The sequence below is a fragment of the Ixodes scapularis genome, unplaced genomic scaffold (genome assembly GCF_016920785.2).
Source record: "Ixodes scapularis isolate PalLabHiFi unplaced genomic scaffold, ASM1692078v2 PGA_scaffold11__112_contigs__length_91849675, whole genome shotgun sequence".
Lineage (NCBI taxonomy): Eukaryota > Metazoa > Arthropoda > Arachnida > Ixodida > Ixodidae > Ixodes > Ixodes scapularis.
The window spans coordinates 27913816-27938211 of record NW_024609837.1 but is presented as its reverse complement, the minus strand read 5'-3'; the positions used below and the strand labels follow the sequence as shown (position 1 = coordinate 27938211).

The 24396-nt window shown below is 41.8% G+C and overlaps 1 protein-coding gene across 1 annotated transcript in view; it reads left to right on the top strand.

The window, feature by feature from the left end:
- The window catches only part of LOC8034317 (lachesin), a 116879-nt gene extending 105597 nt beyond the window's left edge, over nt 1-11282 (top strand). Inside the window, exons 7-10 of the mRNA XM_040205659.3 lie at nt 5696-5809; nt 7415-7501; nt 8009-8085; nt 11223-11282. Coding sequence (XP_040061593.3) covers nt 5696-5809; nt 7415-7501; nt 8009-8085; nt 11223-11282 — 338 coding nt within the window. The remainder of the gene's footprint in view (nt 1-5695; nt 5810-7414; nt 7502-8008; nt 8086-11222) is intronic.
- Nucleotides 11283-24396: the final 13114 nt, after the last annotated feature.

Genomic DNA, 24396 nt, shown 5'->3' with positions numbered 1-24396 from the left:
CATAAAACGATTTTTTTTTTAAATTATAATTGTTTCGCTTGAATAACTTGTGAACACAAGGTAGCCAATCAAGCTACGGATAAGCGTAGTATATATTTCAATATTACAGGTACGCTAATAACATTGTTCACAGTTCATGACGTCATAACGTTTAACATCAACTTCCGCTTTTCCGTTCACAATATTTTCCGCCCAACAAACTCATTTTATAATTAAAAGCTTTTTCTAGAATTTGTGTTTCACTTTCTGGGCAGACTTCAATATATATATATATATATATATATATAAAATTCAGAAGAAAAAAACCCTTAGTGAAAAACAGCAACAACGGACGATTTAATCTTCGACGTTTCGGCCGGAGTCCGGCCGAAACGTCGAAGATTAAATCGTCCGTTGTTGCTGTTTTTCACTAAGGGTTTTTTTCTTCTGAATTTTATACCCACGCCTTCGGCCTCCCGCCACCATGCCCGTTATATATATATATATATATATATATATATATATAGTGGACTCATACCCCCTGGCGCTTCCTCTCCCGGCAAGCTCCTTCTGCTACCAATGCACCGGCGAACAGAACCCACAATTGTCATGCCTCATCGCGTCAAGATTGGACTTTGCCCTCTGTGTTCCCCTTCCCTACGAGCTCCTCCATACCACCAGCGCACCCGTGAAAAAAACCCAGAACCGCCTCCCTCATCGCGACAAAATTGGACTCGTCCCCCCCCCCCCCCCCCCCCCCGTGCTTCCCTTACCCTACAAACCCCTTCGAACTTTCGCGTTAACTAACCCTCTCCCTAGATATTTTATAAAACTAACCTACCACGCCATGTGGGCTCCCGTCCTGAAGAAGGCAGTGCCACTGCCGAAACGTCGACGGACGTCAGGCCCTTTTCTTATTTTTTATTCATTTTTTATTTTCAATTCTTTATTTTATTTTTCATTTAACAATTTATTTTTGTAAGTTCTTGTGTGTTAACTTCGACTTTTACTCCGTCCTGTTTAGAAGTTTCTTTCCCGCGTAATTAGCGCTCCTGTGCCTAGTCTTCATTATTCCCGTAAACTAATACAACTTTTTTTCGGCACTTCACCCTTTTTTCTTGCGTGACTTTTTTCGCCATTAAACTAGAATTTTATTCTTTTCATCCTACGGCTGCTGTGTCTGCGCACATCACTTTTGCCCATATATCAACGGAAGCATTTGTCAACATTCGTCACTCTTTATATATATATATATATTGAGAGAACAATTAGACTGATCGCGCAAACAGGTCTACATAACTCACTAAACAAACCTTATACATTTAACACCGTTTGCATCAATATTTTGAATACAATTAGACATCCAAATTTATTTTATTATTTACAGAAATACCTGCTGCGCCGTTAGGCGTGATGCCGGGGGAACAAAAAACAAACGCATGCAAAAGACATTTTTAGTAATGCAATCGACAATCATTCAGTACTACATTTTCACTCGAGCACGCTTCTCTGAAGTCTGTGATAGAAGACGTCAATATTGATAACAGCTATCAGTTCTTCCGGAGGGGCATTCTACTCCCGGGAGTTCTGAACAAAAAATGAATAACAAAAACAGTCAGTACGATAACGATATTCTGCCGCCGTCTTAGAATGATTCCGCCGTGAAGATACATGGTGGGGTTCGAGTACGTAAAAACCCTTTTCAATGCCTGTTTCCCCGTGATATATATTGCGAAAGAATTTTAACCGCAAACACTTTTTCCGAAGTCTAAGAAGGTGCCAACCCAACCTGTTCTTCATTTGTGCTATAATCGCCTGTGACAAACCTTAATGCCTGATTTTGAATTGGCTCTAACTTATTCGCGAGGCGGATCCCAGATGACACAGGCATACTTCAAAATTGGTCTGATAAAAGAAAAATATAATGTTTGTCTTACGGTACGAAATGTGTTCTTAAAATTCCTCCGAATAAAAAATAACATCTTATGGGATATCCACACGAAGGAGAAATCCGCCCCATTCCCCCGCGGAACGCTGATCACGTGAGAACTACGTCATCCCTTTTTGACGCCTCGCGGCGCCGTTCGCCTCCGTGGCGGAGGCGCGGAGGCTACGTGCTGTCAGCACGTAGCCTCCGCTACGTGCTGACATATGGGCGGCGGAGCCGGGGACGGAGTTTACCGGGTTGTTGACGTCACGACACCCGTCCGCGGAGTTCTCCTTCATGTGGATACCCCTTTACTTGCCTTTGCTACAATGGTCATTTCATTCTAGATTATTATAAAAATTAACTCCCAAATACCTGCGTTTATTTACTCGCTCAAGTTCATAATTTTTTTTATCTTATATGTAACCGTGCTAACAATAGATCGAGTAAAACACATGTATTGGCACTTTTTTATATTAAAGCTCATTTCCCAATGATCGCCCCAGCGTTCTAACATTCCTAAATCTTTTTGCATCATACAGACGTCCTGCGTCATTTTTATAACTCTGTATAATACACAATCATCCTTAAATAACTTGATATTTGACTGTATCCCTTCGCAAATGTCGTTAACAAGTATAAGAAATAACAAAGGTCCCAGTACACTTCCCTGAGGCACCTTCGAGGTTACAAGTACAGGTGAAGATTTTTTACCATTTTGTGCGACACTCTGTTTTCGCTCAGATAAGTATACAGCCACCCAATTTATAATATTTTCATTTTTTTCCTATTAATATAAGCTTATTCAATAACAAATGATGTGGCACCGTGTCAAACGCCTTACAGAAATCCAAGAATATACAAATACTGTTTTTTGTTGTCAATGGCGTTTGAAAGGTAATGTGTAAATTCAGCTAGCTTGAGTTACACACGAATAACCACGACGGAAACCATTTGGGAGGGAGAAAAAAAATTACTGGAACTTAGAAAGTTATATCTTGAGCGATATAATATATGCTTTAAGAGTTTACACGCAACATCTGTCAGAGGCACCGGGCGGTAGCTTTGAACAAGATTTCTTGACCCTGACTTAAAGATTGAAGTCACGTTTGCTTTCTTCCAATAAAAATTGAACAAAAAAAATTACGTGGTCTCAAAATTGATGTTTGGCAGCAATTCATTTAAACTTTTTAACTTATAATAAACGTTTTCGACAGTAAGGAATCAACGTAGAACTTTGAGACGTCGTAAATTATATTCGCGTTCTGAAATTGAGAGCACGACAAAACCTAATATGCTGCCATCATAGAGTTATTATAATGCACGCTAGAGGTTCAACCGGCGCTAGTGTCTATGCGACTTCCGGGAGGAAAATTGAAGCAGACAGCAACCAGTCTACTTTTGCGGTGCTCCTGTGCATTCCTATGGGAAAAAGCTCATGAATTTTGTCTCTTCGCCGGAAAATAACATGAATAACTTTTCTTACTTTGGTTGTACCGGATAGTATGTACCTTTAGTAATATTGAAAAAGTGTAATTGCTTTAATTGCATCATTTTTCTTTACCATTGAACGATGTTACGCTACGCTATATTTCAGGCCCAAACCTCTGTTCCATGGCAGGTATGTAAAAATGAGCGACGCTTCTGAGCTAAATAACGATCAAAAGGAATGTAGAGTGTGTTCAAGGTTCGCTAGCATTCCGGTGGCGCTTATATATTGCTAATATGCCCGTCCTGTCATTCTATGAATATGACTCCGTCGTGCATCTTTACGATCGGTTAAAGACCATTCGAATGTAAAAAAATAAAGTACGTGGGCTACGATAGGTGGGTCTTTTATTATTTCCTATCTCAGGCAGTTTTTATCGGGCACCTGTTCTCTGAATTCTCCCTACTTGTAAAGATTTGAAGCGTGCTGTTGATGATTTGAACCCAGAATGATGCATCTTCGCACATTATCACGAGCAGAAAGAATAACTTATTTATTGCAAATCGAACTGTATTACGTGGCTTTCAATTTATTTTTATCGCCTGCATGCAGGAGGAGTTACTTATCCAGTGTTACTGCGTAGTCTTTGCCGTCTATATTGGTTTTCCACATGTCCTTCGTTCGTTTGACACGTATATCCCCCTTGGCGGAAAGCGCCGACGCCGTGTTCGCGCTAACAGTGTCCGACAGTGCACACAAATACATGTACGAAACGGTTTTAGCACCGTTTTTCATGCCACGAATTTCAAATAAAAGCGCCGTAACTGACCAATTATTTCGTCTGCGTGACTGAGAAATGTTCCAATGTGCCTAGTACGTACGAAATATTTGTGATATTTGCTCTTGTAATCGAGCGCAGCGAGAAAATGCACTCGCTTATTCCCATAGAAAAGCATTACCGGAAGTCAGTTTCGGACTGGTTGCTGTCTGCGTCAATTTGCAGCAGCACACTAGCGCCAGTTCAACCTCTAGCGTACATTATAATAACTCTATGGATGCCATAGCCCACTATATACTGAGAAACCTGGCAGATCACCACGAAAAGCGGCTGGCGAAATGGAAAAGGTGGAACGGCAGACAACGGATGAGAGAACGTCCACGTGACTGGCACACCGCTGCAGCGAGACGCCGAAAGACACTTCTCCCGAGCGAACAAGTGTGTTTTGGGTCCTCACCGCAGCAAAAGCTGTGCGTTGACGTTCATGCTTCCCGAGAAGCAAACGCCTGCTTTTCGCTTCGCAGATATGAAAATATAGCGTAACATTTTGTCCATTCTTTTCGTTACAAAGCTCGACGCCTTTTCACGGCGATGCATCCGCGGTGTCTAAGCACATCAGCTGAACACAGCTCACGCATGTGAACACGACCACTCCGTCACTCGGACGTATACGTTCGTCAACAATCAAATTCCTTCGACGAATATTTGAACTCGCGTTCGTGGTCAATGAGTGCAGCGACGGCACTTGTAATCGCTCGCGATTCACAAGTTCCATGCTGTGCTCAAAAAGCACACAAGAAGCTTGAAGTCATCGGTACCGGTGAAACACTACGTCATAACCACGTGATTTTTTTCAGTTTTTTTTTTTAATTGAGGAAAAAAGCTAAAGAGGAATAAGTTGAAAAATAATTCTAAAATTCCTTTGAAGGCGTGATTCGGCGTTTTCCTTATGGTCCTCAATTTGCCTGAAAATTTGATAAACACGTCAACAAACGTCGCTGGAAGAAAGACCCAAATATTGGGCAAAGAGTTTCGCGAAGTTGTTGAATTTACAATTTTGGTCCTCACTGCGTTTTTCAAACTGAAACTTTCTACTGTCAAGAATAAGAAAGTGGCGTGAGGGAGAGGGTAGGGCTTCCCTATTTGGACTGTAGACTTTGTTGCCAACTGATTATAAGCTGATTTATAGTGTCAAATGAATGCTTTGGAAACTCGCTCCAGCACCCGGCAAAGCAGCAGCAAGAAACAAATGCTCGGCATATCTATTTCTAGACTCCCTGCTCGACTTGCAAGCCCGCTTTCCCCTGTCGTTATTGCACTTTTTTAAAAATCGCGCGTATATTTGAGTGCTGGTTTTGGCATGATTTTCACTTGTCGATTTCACAATAACTGTTCTGAATTTCGTGATACTAAATAATATTCAAGAAAGGGTAAAGGCCGGTGATTGTGAAAGTATAGTTAGTTGGGAAGCTAAAAATAAAATGAATAGCACCGCATGTACGAAACTTCCGCGTTATTTCGAGCCGGCGTTCCTGGATATGCACAGGCTCGCAGTGATACTCAACTTTCGCTTGACTTGCAGAGATTCCCGCAAGCTCTTCATCCACGTCGCATTCTCCGGAGGCCTTCCGCGCCAAATCCGAAAAACTCCGCAACGGCCAGATGCGGAACTCCTTGACCAGACCCCACGACAGAGGTAGGTACGCGAGAAGCACGCAAAGAACCTGCTAGGTATTTAAACGCCCCACTCGTAAACCAGCTTCCGAACAACAACCAAGTGCTCAAAGGATCTTGCGTAACTTAAACATAATATACCTTTTTTTTCTCGAAAGAACGCGACATTGAGTAGTTGTTGCGCTAATAGATCGATATCACTAAGCGTTCTCCCGCATGCGTGTTTATAGAGTACGGTGAAACACCATCAAGTCGATGTGCTTCGAAACGTGCGTATTTCGTAGAATGCACCGCAGTTACCGTAGAAGCCGTCCCCCCAAAACGGTTGCGCGTCGAACGACGGTGGGCAACCCGTGGGGGGACAGAGGAGGTATTGCTCGTGCAAGCAGCGTCTATCGGCATTTCCGTGACTGGGTTTAGCTAGTAACGTTGGCTTGTATTGGAGAACGGGTCTTTGCGTCAGCGCTTGGTGAGAACTCGCGGCCGAACAAACGCGTCGTTTCCGAGAAATGGCGGCCGGGAATGTTGCCCGATGGGGTTTTAAAAAAAGGGTCGATTGCAGAAAACCCCGGGATGGGAGGGAGTGACGGGAATGGAGGGGCAAACACGAAGTCTCAAGTTTTGAGACATCGTGTCTTGGGGTTATTTGTAAACGTGATTCGTTTTTGGCGCTTGTAATTACGGCCTGATAAAAAATATTAAGTAGTTATTCTGTGTTGTTCGGGTGACATCTAAGCAATGACGAACGTTTGCACAGCGTACACACATAAGCTTCGCAAACGCGATGAAATAACTTTGTCATCCGCGCAAATTCAAAACCAGATTTGAGACTCGGCGCGAGTGCAGTGCCGACACCGCCATCTCTTGGCGTATACGCAAAGTTTTTGGCTACACAATTCTAGATCTTTCTAATTTATGGTCGCCGTCTACTTAAAAAAAAATAACAAAAAAAAACATGGTGGAGGTTGCGGTGCCCGACCTTGCAGTTGCCAAATCGCCAGCAAAATTTCATCGTGTGAATCCGGCTTCAGTTAATAAGAACGTCGAACATCCAATCTCAAGACAACTCACGTGCACGTGGTATGCCACGCCTTACGTGTCTTTAGTAGTCAGTGACTCTAAAATCAATTAAAAAAACAACTCAACCATATACAGGTGTAGTGTATTCTCAATGAACGCTTAAGAAACTCAGAGCGTGACTTACGTGCATGTTACACGGGCACCCTCAACCGCAGTTAACTCAACTTTAGCTGCTGCACACGTCACCACGGTTACCGTACTATACTCTCGGTTTGCTATTCCAGAAGAATTGAAGGAGTCCGCGTACACTGCTTTGATGGGTGCTCAAAATGCTGAAGCGCACGTGCGCCCATACCTTTTACTGCAGAGCCGCAGAATGTTGTCCTCAAGTATCGGGCGCTAACTGGGGCTTAGCGTAACAGCACTGAAGTGTGCCAGTGTAACAAGGCTAATATACTGTATACTAATTCCTCTTGCGTTGTGGTTTGTTCTTTACCTTTCTTATAAAAAAAAAACACATAAAAAACTTGGAGTGCCTCGCGTTTGTTAACGTGTCAGTGGCTAAGCTATTTTTTATGCGCTAATTTAATCGCACTTTTTTGTACAGCGATTCCGACGACGAGGCCACGTGACCTGTCGGAGTTGTCGACGGATCAACGGCCCTCCTACACCCCCGCCGTGGTGAAACTCGGAGGTGAGTCTTTTGATGCCTCATAGGATACTTTGATAAGGTATTTTCCTGTGTGAAAGCGTTAAGATGAGAAACGTAAATACATAAGTAAAAAAAACAAAAAAACATAAGATGTTAATAATGTAATGAAGCGTTAAAGTCTCTTGGTCTGTCAAATCTTCAAACATGAATATACGCACGCGTGGAAGCGAAGTAATTAGTACTGGAAATATATATATATATATATATTTGTTTTAAATTTTTCTAGTACATTGTTGTGAGTATTGCGCTTCATGCCTCATTTCTTTTCACTGAAAGCAGTGCCTACCTTTAATAATGCTTCGTGAAATTTAAACTCGGGAACTATATTACTGACTTCGGGGTATTGTGTAAAAATGCTAGTCTAGGTTATAATTTAGGGATGTAGCACGTGACAGGGGTATCTCGAAGAATTACTCGCGAAATAATAAAGACCTACACATTATTTTTTGGCTCACCAGTAAAAAGGAAATAGCCCTATGACATTTGCAGCGCTACTTTCAATGGAGTTGGGTGAAAAAAACGTTGTGGGTCTCGTACGGCAGACAACTGTGGAACTGTATACGAGGGTAATTTCATATAAAACTGGGCAGGCTAGAAGTGCTTAATTTTTATTTTTTTCGAACAGAAAAGATATTTTGGGGGCATTATTAAAATGAGGCCACAAAGCTGAAGCTTCCCGCATTTAGTTTTTTGTTATCGAGTTATGGAGACTAAAAGATGCTGTGGCAGAAACTAGCGTTTTGCCTTGCCCTCACTGGCCGTATCTTTGACACCCTCTGCTGCCGTAATTTTTTTCTTTGCCTCTTTTAAACTTTTTCTAGCCTCTAGTAGGTACTATAAAGACACTTTGAATAAAAGACAAATTTATAAGTTGTTTCAAACTTTTTTTTCTAACAAAATGGGAAACTGGCCTCCCAGGTCGATTTTTGGTCAACATTGACAGATCCTTACTTTAGTAAAACTGAAGGTAAATTATCGTTTTTTAGATCTATGAAAATCGCAAAGCAAGCTGAATATAAATATAATAATATTATTCAGATCTGTTAATTACCCATCATCTCGCTATCCTCCCGTAAAACGTGTATAAAATAACCAAAATTGCGTGTTTAAAATTAATTTTCTAAAAAAAATTTTTTTTTTTCAATTTGTTTATAATTTCAAAGAGACAATTTTATTCATGTCTAAGTTTTGAGTTATGAGCATCAAGTAGTCGGGCAACCAGTGACTTGACGTCGCAGTGTCAGTTGAAAGACGCATTTACAAAGCCACATCCGGCCACGTAACCGTAACAATAACTCAATATGCTCCCCAGTAACGAGCGAGCGTAATTCGGCCCGTACTCACCGTACGCTCTGTTCTAATACAGTTGTAATACGCGGCTTCACTTAGGGATCTAGCTTATGCGCGACACATATTTGGTTTTACAATCACTTCTACAAGAACGGACTAGAAACTTAAAAGACCACGCCAGTTGCTTCGAGGGCAGTCCAGCGATAGCCGTTTGTCAACACTCTTCCTGCCATTGAAGTGAAAAGTTCGCACCAGCGCATACACCAGGCAAAACAAGTTTCGAACAAAGCTCACAAGAGTAGCTATGAACAATAAAAAACACATTCGAAGACAGAAAAGGTATACGCGGCGTAAAAGCACCTCCGAAGTGGAGATTTGAAAAGCAGACATGCACAAGACCATAGCCTCCCTATACTCACAAAGCCTGGCATTTCAACGACGGAGCCATAGAGTGTCCGGTCGTAGATTTGCAGCGCGAGGATCTGGTTGCACAGAGCATCAAAGAGATATTTCTCGGGAACCTGGATGTCAGCGCACATATTTTGCAGCGGCGAAGACCCCAAACACACTTGTTCGCTCGGGAGAGATGTGTTTCGGCATCTCGCCACAGCAGGGCGCCAGTCACGTGGTTCTTCGCTCATCCGTTGTGTGCCGCTCTACCTTTTCCATTTCGGTGACCGCTTTCCGTTGCGATCTGTCAAGATTTGTGGGTATATAGGAAGACAAAACATCTCCAACGCGTTGTCCTATAAACTCAGTGCACCCTTGCAGCCAAAAACCCAGAATAGCCGCATTCATATGTCAACGCATGCACGTGCCACCTCCTGCCCTCAAAGTAGATCATCAGTGAGAGAGTGCCGGCATGTTCGAAACTGCTAACATGAACTGCATGGGCTTTGCACTTCGTTCACACGTGAGGCTGCAGTTGAAGCTACGTCCTCGTTGAACTATTCATACGCCTCTATTTCGCCGCATCATTACGATCCCGGCCATACCCGCGCGCGGAGAGCCGGGTCAGGTGATAAGAGGGAGGTGGCTGCGTGGTCCGGCGGGCACGCAGCTCCCACCATAGTCTTAGCTTCAGGGTGAACGAAGTATAGACAGCGCAAAAAAATAATTCACAGCAACATTGAACAAGTCCGATGATGTATTGCCTTCAAAGAATTCCATGGACTTTTTTTTTTTTTTTCGAACTGCTTCTGTGAGTGCACGTTCGTATATTATTTAGCTGCAAGAACCGTGCAGTCAACCGTCGGTGATCTCCACGATCGGAGGTGAACAAACATCCGGCGTTTATTTTCAGAAGTTTCATGTACGAGATTTGAATAGCATGGAAATTTTTATTTCCTTCGTAATATTATGGACAATCAGTATGCTCCCTCGTTTATTTTGAATCTTGATATAAATAAACAAAATCATGACATGTTGCGTGGCCTTCTGATTTAATAGACTTGCGACTCACTGTTTTGTAGTGTGCTTATATGTGCTGGCCTTATACAAAATTCAAAATTATAGTGAATATAAAATTTAATCTACTCTATGTTATTTTTTTTAACGTGACTAAAATATATGTTCCAAATCATAGAGACGACCAAGCACGCATGTTGTCTGTCCAACGGAACACTAATTTCACAAGATTGTGACTAAAATAAAGTAAATACAACCAAAATATGACATTTCTAGATTAAGTTTTCTAATAGTCTACTATTATATCTAAAACAATATAAACACAAAAAACATTTAAAAATGAAGTTTTAGAAAAAAATTTAAACACGCAACTTTTGTTATTTTATACACGGTTTACGCGACGATAAGGAGATGCCTAATTGATGAATTTGAATTATATTATTTTAGCTATAGTAAGCTTGTTTAGGGTTTTCTGTAGCTTTAAGAAAAGGATAATTTACCTTAAGTGTAACCAAAGCAGAGACTTGTTATTGCTGACAAAATGTAGACCTGGAAGTTCAGTTTCACATTTTGTTAAACAAATATAAAACAACAATCTTATAGAATTGCATTTTATTCAAAGTGCCTTTATAGTACGTACTAAATGGTACCAAAAAGTTTAAGTGAGGCAAAGCAAAAAAATTAAGGCAGCACAGGGTGTCAAATATACGACCTGTGACGGCAAGTGAAAATGCTAAATTCTGTCGCGGCGTCTTCAACGCTCCATAACTTCAGAACAACAAAAATACAAGAATGCTGCGGTTTGTGCCCTCTTTTAATTTAGAAATGCCACAAAAACATATTTTTCTCGCATAAAATAAATATTAGGCCATTTTAGCCTGCCGCATTAGAGATGTAATCACCGCCTCCTCGAATACAAGATTTACCGCTGTTACAATAAAAAGGTAATTTTTTTTTTACGGTGCTGAGTTGATAACGAAAAGTAACCTTCGCTTGTTTCTTGCAGATTTCCAAAGCCATGGCAACGCCGCATGCCCCAGCCCTCTTCCATCGACACTACTTCTAGTTGCTGCCAGCATTTACGCGACTTCCATTTTCTCGTGACCTGCTTCGAGGTCACGTCGTGTCCCAAACGCCCCCTGCAAGCTACCCAAATCGAAGAGAGTTCTCACAATGCTGCAGTGAAGTCAAGTGACAAGTCGGCACTCTACGCTGAAGAACGAACATTTAAAGTGCGTCAGGTGTTCTTCTCGATTTCTGCTAAGTGAGAAACATCTGAACAGTCAAAACTTTCTTTTTAAGGTTTTGTTTTGCGAATTGGTTTTTTGATGCGATGAATGACATACGGAATTGACTGGCATTACTCAAAAACTCTCACAAGCCCTTTGGGTAATCCAAGTGTGTATTATGATAGTCACACATTGTCCGTCTGAAGGTACCGCTATTACAGATGTGATTATTAGTTTTTGTCGCGAGTTACAAGTTTAAGAAATAATGAGCGCCTTTTTGACCATTCTAAGCCAAGATGAAGAAACGGGAGTGCATCGCAGGTATAAACAGAATGTGTCCAACATGGTGAAATATTTGCGTTGTTATTTTATACGACCACGTAACAATATACGAACCTTTGAGCCCACTACTCCTTTGTTTTCCAAACGCGAGAGGAAAACTGTGTTCCATGATATGATTCATTTATCTTGCCTACTGCACGAAAAAAAAATTATGTTTTTGATAACTCGAACGTCGAGAGCATTCATTTAAGTGTCCGTGAAGGCTGGCTGGGAACAGCTTATTTGAAGTTGCTGAAGTCATCCAGGTGTTTTGAAGCATGTCAAGTCGCTGGACGTTGTTCAAACGGGCAATACAAAATTGTTCCCAGCATTGTAAGCTGTGAGAAAAAAAAATGCTAAAGCGATGGTAGACACAACGAAAGTTTGCAGCGGTAGGTAAAATGAAAAAGGTAGGCTCAGCGAAATTTCGTCTTCTGAGTAGTCTTTGAAATTCGTAATTGGGGATTTAAGCGCTGCCCCTTGTATCACGAATCCCGTGTCTTTCTTTCGAACGACCGCGTGAATGACCGCAACGGGGAAACACCCTCAACCCTTGTTTTTAGAAAGCTATCAGCAACTCAAGCAAATGAAGAAATCGTCACCTGTTTGGTTGATTGTTCGGTCAGTCGGTGGCAGATCTCATAAAACTTGATTTCTTATTTTTGTTTCTTCCCCCATTTTCGCTCTTTTGTGTCTTGCCTTTGCTAAAAAAGGCTACCAGTACGCGCAGATAATTATCCTTCCAGTTTAAAACAACCCCCAGCCAGAACCACAACAACCACCACCACTAACAAACTACCAACTGGGATCTAAAAAGTTTCGAAGGTTTGAAGTTGGGACTGCACTGAGTAAAGGGGTGTTTGCTGAGCGCACTGGCTATGAAAAGCGCGCTGTTTATTGCATCAGAAAAAAGCTCAAATATCGGTGCCAAATAAAAAAAAAACGACGGGAAACGCTGACGCTTCTACTCGATATTCATGAAGAAGTAGTGGTTTTCACGGGGCGTTCCTGCAGCTGCCATATCAACCACGCTATTTCCAGCACGTTATTTTTTTGTCTTTTCGCGTGCAGCGCTAGAAGTTACGAAATCGTAAAAAAAAACATGTCCACCCGAAAGCATGACGATGCAGTTATTCACACTACTAGTGTAGCTCCGTAGATGTGGCCGCCTATAATCCCCAGGAAATAGCTGATACGCCGATGTGAGAATGAATGCCCCAAAAAGCACGCCGTGAGTAATGATCAAGGTGCGTAAGTTAACAATTTAGACTAATACAAAAGATGGCGCGTTTTCGACTGATTCCGTCTCCTGAACGGGTGTTTTGTTTGCCCTGATCATGGTTTCGAGAATTATGCTTGATCGCCTTATTTACGAAGGTCAACTTGCAATGCCGTCGAATAGCCTCTGTTGCGTCGGATATCATTTTGAAATTAGGCACTTTTTTAAGACAAAACAGTATATGTTTAATTAATCTCATCGACTGCGTCTGTAAGAAAGTAAAAAAAACTTGAGTTATTATGTTATCTAACTAACATTTTAAATATTAGTATTTTAAATTTTTTTTTACAAGAAGAAAAGTTTAGCCCGCCGTCCCAATAGGATGCACTGGTTGTTTGATTTTATTGTTTTATGTGAAATTTTATACTCATATTCTTTGGAACACCTATTATATAGTTAATCGAAATCAGTGGATTAGATACGCGTTTTGAGTTGGCGGAAGAATTATAACAAATCAAGTGATAGCACAAAAACTAATTTTTGTTTGTATATTTTTATAAACGACATGCTTTATATGGTTACGATTTGCAAAGTTTTCAGTTCATTTCATTTTATTGTTTGTCAAGAAGCTTTTGTTAATTAGGTATAATATTTAAACATTTGAAGAGTTCGACCATTTCTGATAACTTTAACATTCGCTTTTACAAAGCCAGAGAGACAACAATTACCCTTCTAGTGACCTCGACCAAACTAGTCATCATATATGACTAGAATTATCGCCGACGATGCGTTGATGTTTCTTACGTTTTGCGTGTTCCTGCAAATTTCATGAAGGCCAAAGCGTTCTAGCATCTTTACGGTAGCGTTGTGTGGTGCTAAGATGGTCGCTGATCACCTTCCCTCATTCCCAATCTCTATCCAATGTCTCCCCATCAAAGAATCCCGTAGAGCGGTGGTGTCCTTCCAAAACACCGCTAGAACCTTCATCTCTAAAGAATATGTCAACAAGACGTTGTCACTTAGGCCAACTCACTGGTGGTTTACGCATAAGTGTTGATCGAGGTACTTCAACAAAACGGACGCCAAAAAAAGTGAGGAAGCTGAAAAGGATATAATTCTGTAGCCATCAAAATACGACATACCAAAAACGATTAGACGAGATAAATGTTAAACTTCATTCCCTTTAAACTCGACCGTTCGAGGAAAACGTTGTCTTGTTTTGATATCAATTTTACATCAACTGGGCGTTTGATACAGTCGTTTCAAGAAGTACGAATGTTCTGTCGGGTTTAATGTGATTAAAGCTTTCCAGTAATGTCAACTTGCTAAAAAAGATTAAAGATTATAAAAAATCTTGCATTTGGTCATATAGGACCTGGGGTATCCGCATCAAAAGTTTGAGTTTATATAAATTATGGCATTTGTATTACTATAGGATTCAAACTAATAATAATTTCATGTCAGTAAAAAAGATATGTCATAATTAGGGTCCACTCTATTGGAGAAACATGGCTCGTGCATAAATAAATTAAACCCTCCCGTATTTTTGTTTTAATTTCATAAAAATGAAATTTGATGTTATATAAGTATGAAACGAAATATTATAGTGTCAACGCAAGCGTGATTACCTGGTGGTACACCAGAATTATGATAAATTTGTTACAGTGCTTCCAATTTGTCCCTAAAAAAACGCAAAAAAATTTTTTAAATAGCTCTGGATGCCGTAGTGTTTTCATCATGACTCGAAGCTCGGTTTACATCATCTACATCTTTTTCCGAGAACATCTTCATCATTTCTGCGCGCGTCAAAAAGACGACGTCATTTCTTTCATGTCTACAGAAAACATTCAACTAGCGGGTTTCGACAAGGACTTTGGTTTGTGTCCCTCATTTCTGTCACGCGGTCAGCTCTTGTACATACCATTGTAACCAATCGCGCGACGCTCAAGGATGTCTGAGACGACGTCCACAAGCGAGTAGAGACTGTGTACATACATTCATGTCGTCATCTTGGGAGATTTTTTTTGAAGTGCCAAAAACTGAACATCCCGACGGACGTACAATAAAGGGTGTTCCTTTTTTTATGCTAACCCATAGCAGCGTTCCTGTCATTTCTCTAGAATTGGAACCACAACTCTGCACCACCTTGGAATCATTTCTCTGATGAGTCTTTTTTAGCATAAAGAGTGGTCCCGGAGGAGGAGGGGGGGGGGGGGGGTGTTTAAAACTTATTTGGAGGTTAGGCTGAATTCTTCAGAAAGGACTTCCAGAATCCAGAGAGGACTATTTACATTATACAGTGTAGAGTATGATTTTGGGAATTCAGGACACCGGTGAACTGCAAAAAGGTATAAATTTCTGTTACCGCCAAAAATATGTGGTTATCAGTTGTTGGCTTGGCACGGTTATCAATACTTCGCATGCGCACAACTAATTTAGACAATTATAGCTTAGCGGTTGACCACAATGTTCAACACTCGCGTCAGATATGGGGACGATTCAAACTTTTAGTAGTTTTACTTTGAATCGAATGAGACACAGCGGTGGCTGAAGGGGAAGGTCGTATCCCTGAAAATTGTCGCTGATATCCAGAAGCAATTCCCAAAAGGTAAGAATAGTAACAAAAAAAAAAACGTTCCATAAAAGTACGAACATCTTGCGGACTGCCAGATGTTTATGTAAAATGTCAGCACAAGGTTTGACACACGACATTGGAACACAGTATCTTTTTTTTTTAACCTTCAGATGGCAGACGTTCAGCGTCTAACCGGTTACCGGCCAGGCTGACATGTGGTGGCTATGAGAAGCCTTCATCAGCGCGCCGTAAAAGTTGGCTATTAGTAACGACCCCATAAAGATGCAATTCTTCAATGAGTTCTGGCCGTTAATTGCACATTCCTAGCGACCCTCAATGCCCGTTATTCATGAACAATGGCACGATAATGTTTTCAATGAATTAGTAGTAATTGCAAAAGAAATAAAAAAAAACGACAATTGTTTTAGAAACGATTAGTCTAGCCTTTGTTTGAACATAGCGTTCGTAGAGGATGTTTTTGATCGCGTGTATCACCTGTGCGAGAAAAACATATCGCTTCACAAAACGCGGAACTAATCCAGTCTTTTAACAAAAATATACAATCTTCATGAGATAGGAGTTACTTTTAACGCGTCGTACTTTGGTAAATGATTGACCTAGCTCATTTGGCTTATCTCGCACAGTATGGTGAACATGGTTTCGTTAATAGGAGATATTACCAGGAGGCGTCAAATGTATCCTCTGTAAAACATTCCAAATCTGAGTAAGTAAAACACACACTGTTTCCATACCAAATTTATATGGCAGTGAGAAAGGCGTGATGGGATTTGATGAATGACAATTGTTTCATTTTTATGTATTTTTTATGTGACATCTAAGGCTTTTCAAGAAATAGAGATTAAATAATTATGTTTTCTTTCTTAGAGGTGTGACCCATTTTTGTTCCAATGAAACAAACATATCAGGTATTACTGGGCTAATTTTAAAATAATTCGTATCGAAAATCCAATCTGACAAACATTCTTCGCTACCACTTTTTTTTTCTCCAAAAGTATTCATTCTTAAATTATGTACTTTGTAACCCATAATTCGCAGCTTCTATATTGGTCCCAATTATATGAAAGGTTTTTAATGACCATCCTTGTCTAGCGAACATATTAGTTTGTATGTAGAAGTTACAAAATTATTTTCCTAGTACAATCATTCATCTTTTGCATAAGTCCTAGTAGAGATAAAATGCTGGCATACACAAAATCGCTTGTGTCAGTAGTTTCAAAACAATTAAAAAATAACACGGGAAAATTAATTTTAAGGAAAATGAGATGACTTAAGTTCTACCCAAAAACAATAGAGCGCAAAGAGTCCAACATGAAAAGTTAGAAAAACGGAGGATGCTACAAAAACACGCGTTCTTAATAAGGTAATGTTCTTGTTGGCTGCCGAGTTGATAGAATGCATAAGTTGTTATAAGGGTATTTTTCGAAATTCAGTATATTTCAAATAACGGTGCCAAGCTAATACCGTCTACCGAAGCACATCGAAGATACCAATATGGGAACTTCGCGGACACTAATTTAATTCCTACTGTGTTACTGACAATACATACTTGATTGTCGTTATAACGGAAGGATTTTAAAGAGACAGTCAATAAACAAAACAAAACAGAAGAAACTGCTAATCCACCCCCCCCCCCCCCTCTTTCCCCCGCGACCTTCAATGTTTGTGAAAGCTCCCTCAATGCAGCCACTAATCGAAGTAGCCTAAAAGACATCTCTTTCGTATCCGAAAGTGACCACTACAAGAAAACTGGGCCAATATACCAGTATAAATGGGCGAAAACATCCGACACTGCCGAAGTTTTATCAACATGCACTACTTTTGCTTTGAAGTAAACGTAATATTATAGGATCCTGTCAATACTTCAGTGACTCCAGTTCAGACAACTTAATGGAGTGTATTGCGAAGGCCCTCTTGTTTTATATAAAGTTCACAAAAAAAGTGAAATTTGGAAAGGAACGAGTTCAACTAAACCCGTAATGAATAAATCACTGCCGCGTTTGCGTTGACATGTCAGGACTTAGTTCTTTTGAAGTTTGTTAAATTCTACAATACTTATATGAAGTCAACGTACAGCAATGTTCTACTTTGACAATATCGTCATTTGTTTCGAGTACATATACAACGCGAAAGCGAATGCAAAAAAAAAAAATTGAGCACAATCGAGTTGGAAAGTTCATATTTTAAAATACTCACTTCAAAGCAATGGTGCATTGTTATTGATGTGCACATTTGACGATTGTGCTCATTTATTTTCCTCCTATGACTTGCATCCGCCGAATTTGAACGCAAGCACTTAATTTTAGTTTTGGTTTACACGACGCCGGCCGCTGGTGATGTCTTGCAAATATAAATCGCCCTCAATCTCGGCAAAGGAATGGGGACCTTAATTCCCTTCCTGGCGGAGACGGCCAAAGGTACCGGAGGATAACGAAACTTTTTTTTTTCTTTTTTTATATGAACTCTACGATAGATGCAATAGACCGTTCTGCGAAATTGTGAATTGACGCATTGATTATGCGCAGCCGCCATTAGTTGGTCTCATCGCTTCCGGCGTGAAGCTCGGGATTTGTTCCCGAGTTGGCGCCGAGCAGTGAAGCAGTTCTCGTGTCCAATGCGTGCTCATGGTGCATGACCAACTAGTGGCGGCCGCACATATTTTATGCAACATTTGAAAATTAGAAGAAAGGGTAGATTGCGTCGGGGAATCACTCGTACACAAACGTTTTGTTTTAAAACATAATTATTGCTTCTTTTTTTTTCTTGACCGCCGTGGGGTGTTGGTCGCACCGTGCTGGTGGAGCCTTGTCTAGAGTCATCTGCCACTTTGAAATGCTTCGAGTCTTCGACGCTCACGTTATTTTAGTTGCTGCGAGTTATAACAATCCTACCAGGGGTTTCCCCGGAAATTGAAATAAGGGGGGGGGGGGGGGAGGGCTAAATTTTTAGGGGGGGGGGGGGGTTGGGGGGAAATTGAGAATAGAGGAGTCTTGTCAAATTAAGGGGTTGCCTTCAGGAAAACGAGGGGAGTGTACACGTCCTCCTAGGGGGTATGTAGGGAAATCGCTGAATCCTACCTGATACCTTCCCAAACTCGTTAGGGGGCGAACATGTTGTCTCCAGACGACGCACTAAATAACGTAAAATTTCTCGAAGTGCTTAAGGGTTATCGAGTACTTTGTGACGCAAGAAACAGGCGCCAAAAAAAAGTAAAGACGGGGACAAGAAATTTACGTACACACTCGAGCAGTGTTTGCGTCAACTTCTTGTCACTGTCTTTTTTCGGCGCTTGTCCACCATCATAAACCAACTAGCCCAGATAGCCACAGTGATGCAATAGCTTCAATGAGTCATTCGAGGACGGACCGCTCGCGTCATAATGACTCAATAAAACATATTACTAACAATTTAACGGCATAGTATTTAAAAGAAAATTGATAATCTATGCTCTAACAAGAATGTGTTGAACCAAGCATGCACTATATTCTCATCACTACCTCAGAGCTAAGCCACACCCATCATTACGTGTCAAATAACATTTATTATTGGCGGTGTCACTCCATATTTGTCTCTAAAATGTTCGAGATAAAATTTTCACGTGCGCCATACTAGTGCGGTAAAGTCTGGTTAATAGTGAACAGAATAACGCACAAAAAAACAAGGACAGAAAGAAGGAACATGAGCAACACACCAGCGCTGACGCGCAACTGAATTTATACACGAAAGAAAGAAGAAGAGGACGTGCTCAAAGTAACGCAGTGCACGCCGTGCGTGTCACACGCAACACAACACAATTTAACTACAATATATTTGTCCCATAGTCTGATCTAAAAACAAGGTTTCTAGTTGAAGCAGTGTCACTAATGGGTGGCTAATGCAGCATTCCCCCAAGCCTTTAATGCATTGTTTTTTCAAGATTTCGAAAGTCGTCTGGACTCCAAAATATCCAATTATTGTTGTGCCTTTAAGGATTGGAGAACATGAGCAGGAATTATAATGTACGGAAACATGATCGCCCACTGTAGCGTTCAGAGAATGATCATCCTCGAGAAGGCGATCATTCAAGCACCGGCTAATTTGTCCCACATAGCTTCTACCCCACGTTACTGTGTCTTTGTATACACAAGACCAATTGAAAGCGACACATAAGGGTGGCTGTGGCGTTTATGGCACTTGACTTTTTTTTAGGTTTTGCGCTATCGAGCCAACCATGGAACAAATTTGTGCCTTTTTTTGGGAGCTGAAAACACCACAGGCACCTTTCGGCTGCTATTTTTAAATTAGGCAACATTTCGCGCTTTCATTGTACATTTCGTTTCTGGTGATTTCTAGCTACCTTTCGCTGATTCCCTTTAGTCTTACGTGCCAAGGCCCCCACCACCTCCTTTAAAACCTGTAATGGGAAGCCCGACGTATGAAGTCTTTCAACCTAATTATTCAAACTTTTGCGGACAGTGTGAAAGCAGGACTTTGTAAGCGGAGCCCCAAGTATTGAAATCACGATCCACCTTTTTACAACATTCGAATATGCTGACGCATAATGAAGGATGCCCTTTTTTGACCTAGGCGAGAAACTCCAGTAGATATGGTTTGTGTGAAGATATAACGAAAATTATAGGAAACGTAACTTCCCGTCCAAAGGTTTTTCAAGTGTGAACTTAAGACCAAAGCCTACGTTCATAAACTTATCAACGTTATCACCTTCAGCAGACTTGGGATACACTAGCGAAAAATCGTCGACATATCGAAACACCTTTGACACTTAGGGCTTGCTGAAGACACCATCAATTTCTCTATCAATACTTTCTAGAAACATAAGACTAAGCACAGGTGCCACACATAATCCTGTACACACACCTGACCGCTGTATAAAAGTATCATTTTACCGCCCAACGGTCATAGAGTACAGATAGAGTTGCAGAAGTTCTAGAAAGCCTTCCAAAGACGCACTATTAGAGTTTCTGAAGGGGAGCTCCCCTTGCTCTTCAATACAGTACTTGACTGAGGCCAGTAATGTTTCGTCTGGAAGGGAATAAGAAATTAAAGACGTTTTCAATTTTCTGTAATGCCGAATTAGAGCGCAGCTCTTGAGAAGGAGGGGGTTAAGGGGGCGGAAGGGAGGGTATGCCCCTCCTCCCCTTCAGCACCCTCCCCTCCTTCTCCCCTCCCATTTAGCAAGAAATCTTCGCTAAATTTTTGCTAAATTTAGCAAGAAAATTAGCAAAATTTATCCCGCTAAATTTAGCAAAAAATTTATCGAAACTTTTCCGCTAAATTTAGCGGGAAATTTAGTCAAAACCTTTCCCGTTAAGTTCAGCGGGGAAACTTAATTGGTGTTAAGGTCACGTGACGTCAATTTCTCCACTAAATTTATCGGGTTAAGTTTCCCGGCTAAATTTAGCGGGAAAATGCTTGCCCGCTAGTTTTAGCGTAAAATTTCCCACTAAATTTAACGGATGAACTTTCCCACCAAAATTAGCAGAAAAATTTCCCCGCTAAATTTAGCGAAAAAATGTTTTTTTCTAAATTAACCGGAAAAACGTCCCATAATGCAACGCGCGGTTACGCCGACGGTGACGCCGCTCAACCCGGAAACGGCGCCTAAGAGCTGCGCTCCAAAAATGTCTGGTAGATCAACGCTGAACAAAAAGTGGTTGTTAAAATCATTGTTTCTAAAAGCTTCCATTACTGCTTCAGATTGCTGACTAAAAAGGGGTCCTTAATTTTCAAACCGGATAGGTGTTTTTGAAGAAAGCTAGCCATTTGGCGCTGCCACGTGCCTCTCTCAGTGACAATGGCACGGAATGGGCAGATTTCCTTATGGGTTCTGCACTGAAGAACACCTCAAGGGTTAAGCCCTGCTGCTTTCTTAATTTTTTCAGCCAATCGTGTCGAAAATGTCGTTCACAGAGCTTTAATGCCTGCGCCTTAATTTGTAGGAACACTTGCACCTGCTTGAATTTCTTATTCACGGCGGTACAGGCATTTTCATTAGAGTGTTCTTCTGGCATCAATACAAAGGATCCTTCCTCATCAGCCTCCAAAACTTGAAGGTGATTGTCGGCCAAAAAGAAAATCAGAGTTCGAGGATCATAGGTATGTCCAGGGCCAAGTATTGGTACCACCAAGCGCGTCAACAGATTGGTGTTGACGCCAAAAGCCATGAAGAGTCCGTTAAAGGCAAAACTTGGGACCAAGCCCTGAGACCTTTTTGAGCTCTGGCGGAACTTGAATGTCTCCCAAATAAGTATTTTGACCACCAGCGGGGGGAGGCTTTTTTTTTTGTTTTTTTTTTTTTTGCTAAACGTAGTCGAACGCGGCAATAAAAAAATTCAGCAACATTTGCAACTGACATGTTCATTTTATGAAAGAACCTACGACACCACCTTCTCGAGCTTGACTGTTCACTGAAACTTTTGGTGGGTCCCGTGCATTGCAAGCCTATCTCGTGTTCTCCGATACTTAATGACACAAAAACAATTCGGCCCAATTGAGACAAGACAACTCGCAAACTTGGAGGCACATTGTGTTAATAGTTTGGGAGACTGATACGTTAGCCACCCATCAGTGACACTGCTTCGAACAGAAATATTGTGTTTAGATCGGACTTTGGGGTAAAGAAATTTTAGTTACATAGTGTTGTGTCGCGTATGACACGCACTGCGTGACCTTCAGCACGTCCTCTTCTTTTTGTGTATAAATTCAGTTGCGAATCAACGCTTGTGAGTTGTGCAAGTTCCTTCTCTCTGTCCCTGTCTTTATGTGCGCTGTTCTGTTCACTCGGCCATCATACCAACTCGCCGAACTTATAATATTTTTTTTTGTTAACAGTGATTTCGCTAAAAATGCATACAAAACAGCTGGCCAGTTGTATTGCATGCAGAGCGTACCGGTATCTCGCTACTTTGGTGACGCTTGTTTGGACATAGCCTCCTCTATACTGAAAAAGCCTGGCAGATCGCCACGAAATGCGGCCGCCGAATTGAAAAGGTAAAGCGGCAGACAACGGATGAGAGGGGAGCCATGAAACCGGCGCCCCTCTGTGGCGAGACGCCGAAACACACTTGTCGCGAGCGAAAGAACGTCCGCTCGTGCTCCTCGCGTTCCTCGAGCTACCGCTTTGTTTTTGTTTTGTTTTTTCGTCTGGTTTGAGAACCATGTTTTGAGTCCTCGCCGCTGCAAAAGTTGTGCGCTGACAACCAGGTTCCTGCAGAAATAATCTGTGCTACCAGATCCCCGAGCTCCAAATCTGCGACCGGGTACTCTATGGCTCCGTCGTCGAACTGCCAGAGGCTATGGCTTAGAACCTTCGGCGCGTTCGGTCCTGGCTGATGTGCGTGAGTCTTCATCGCCGTGTGTTTCTAAAGGCTGAACTCCATGGACCGAATTATGCGACGAATAACTGACGAACGCCGCCCAACGGTACGTTCGCCTTGCGCGTGACGTAGCAGCCACCGTGCTGATGCCACGCGCAGAGCAAAAGCCGCCGGGTAAAGTTCGTCGATTTTTCGCTGCATATTCATCCCATGGAGTTCAGCCTTAATACTCCTGTTACACGGGTAAACTGTGGAAAACTCAGCTTTAACTGCTGTTATGCGGCACAACAGTTACCGCACTTTACTCTCAGACGGCTATTTCAGAAGAAGTAAAGAGCGCCCGTGCACTGCTTTGATGGGTGATCGAGATTATCAAGCGCACGTTCCCCCATTGCTTTGGCTGTATAGCCGCAGAATGTTGTCCTCAAGTATTGTGCGCTAACTGTGGCTTAGCGCGTAAATGCAGTAAAAGGAGCGATGAGACGATTTTGTGCTTGGCACAAACACCGCTTGGAACGAATCTCCTTTGCGTTAATGACCCGTGAAACACGCATTATTTTTTCAGCACACGCAATAGAAGTCGTTAAAAAATTTTAAAAGAAAAAATGAGCAGCGTTCACCCCCCCCCCCCCCCCCCCCCCCCCAACTCGCAGCAAGAAAAAGCGGCCACGTTAGTGTTGATCATAGCCACGCGCTGGGGGTTGGCCAAGCACGAGTCCCGCGCAGAGTTCCAGACGTTGTTATGGTTCGGCAATTGTCGACAGTGGAGAGATGGGACATGGGCCACCAACCGAATGCTTGTCGAGCTATCGATTATCACGAGCCCAAACCGAGTGCACACTCAGTGCTCGGAGGCCTAATGTGTGAGCCGCATTCAAATATCGTCACAGAGAGACATTGCTATCCCCCAGTTACGTCATCAAGTTTTTGCGAAGGTGAGGTTGAAAGGAAACGCTCGCTTTCGTTCTTAAAATTACACCACAACAAAGTAGTTCCTTCGTCAGTGGGGTTGCGCGCGAGTATTAGCGACGTGCGCAATCGAAAGCGTCGCTGTGGTCAGCCGGCCATGATTGGCCGAATGCTGACCATGACGTCAGGAAAGGATTTATCATCGACGAAAACAAGAGGAATGTAAGAGCCTGAATTTTGATGGTATTGACAGTGTCGCTTTGAGGGGGTAATGATTTCAAGCTTCCACCATGTTCATTGCAAACACCATCGAACTTGTTGTTTCCAAGGCAATGACGTCACAAAAGGAAGCCATGAAAGGCTTCCTGAAGACGTTTCTTGTATACCAAGATTTTGGTATCCACACACCGGTGAAACAAGCGTACATCTTCGTACCGCCACCATATGTTGGGTCGGTTCTTGGAGGCACTAAGAAATAAGTTTATTGTTTTGAAAGCGCAAGAAAAACAATGTAATTGTTAGAGATCCGTAGAGATGGGAATGATTGGTGAGTTGATTGCTTATGCAGTGCCGAAGACGCTTGTAATGGCGAG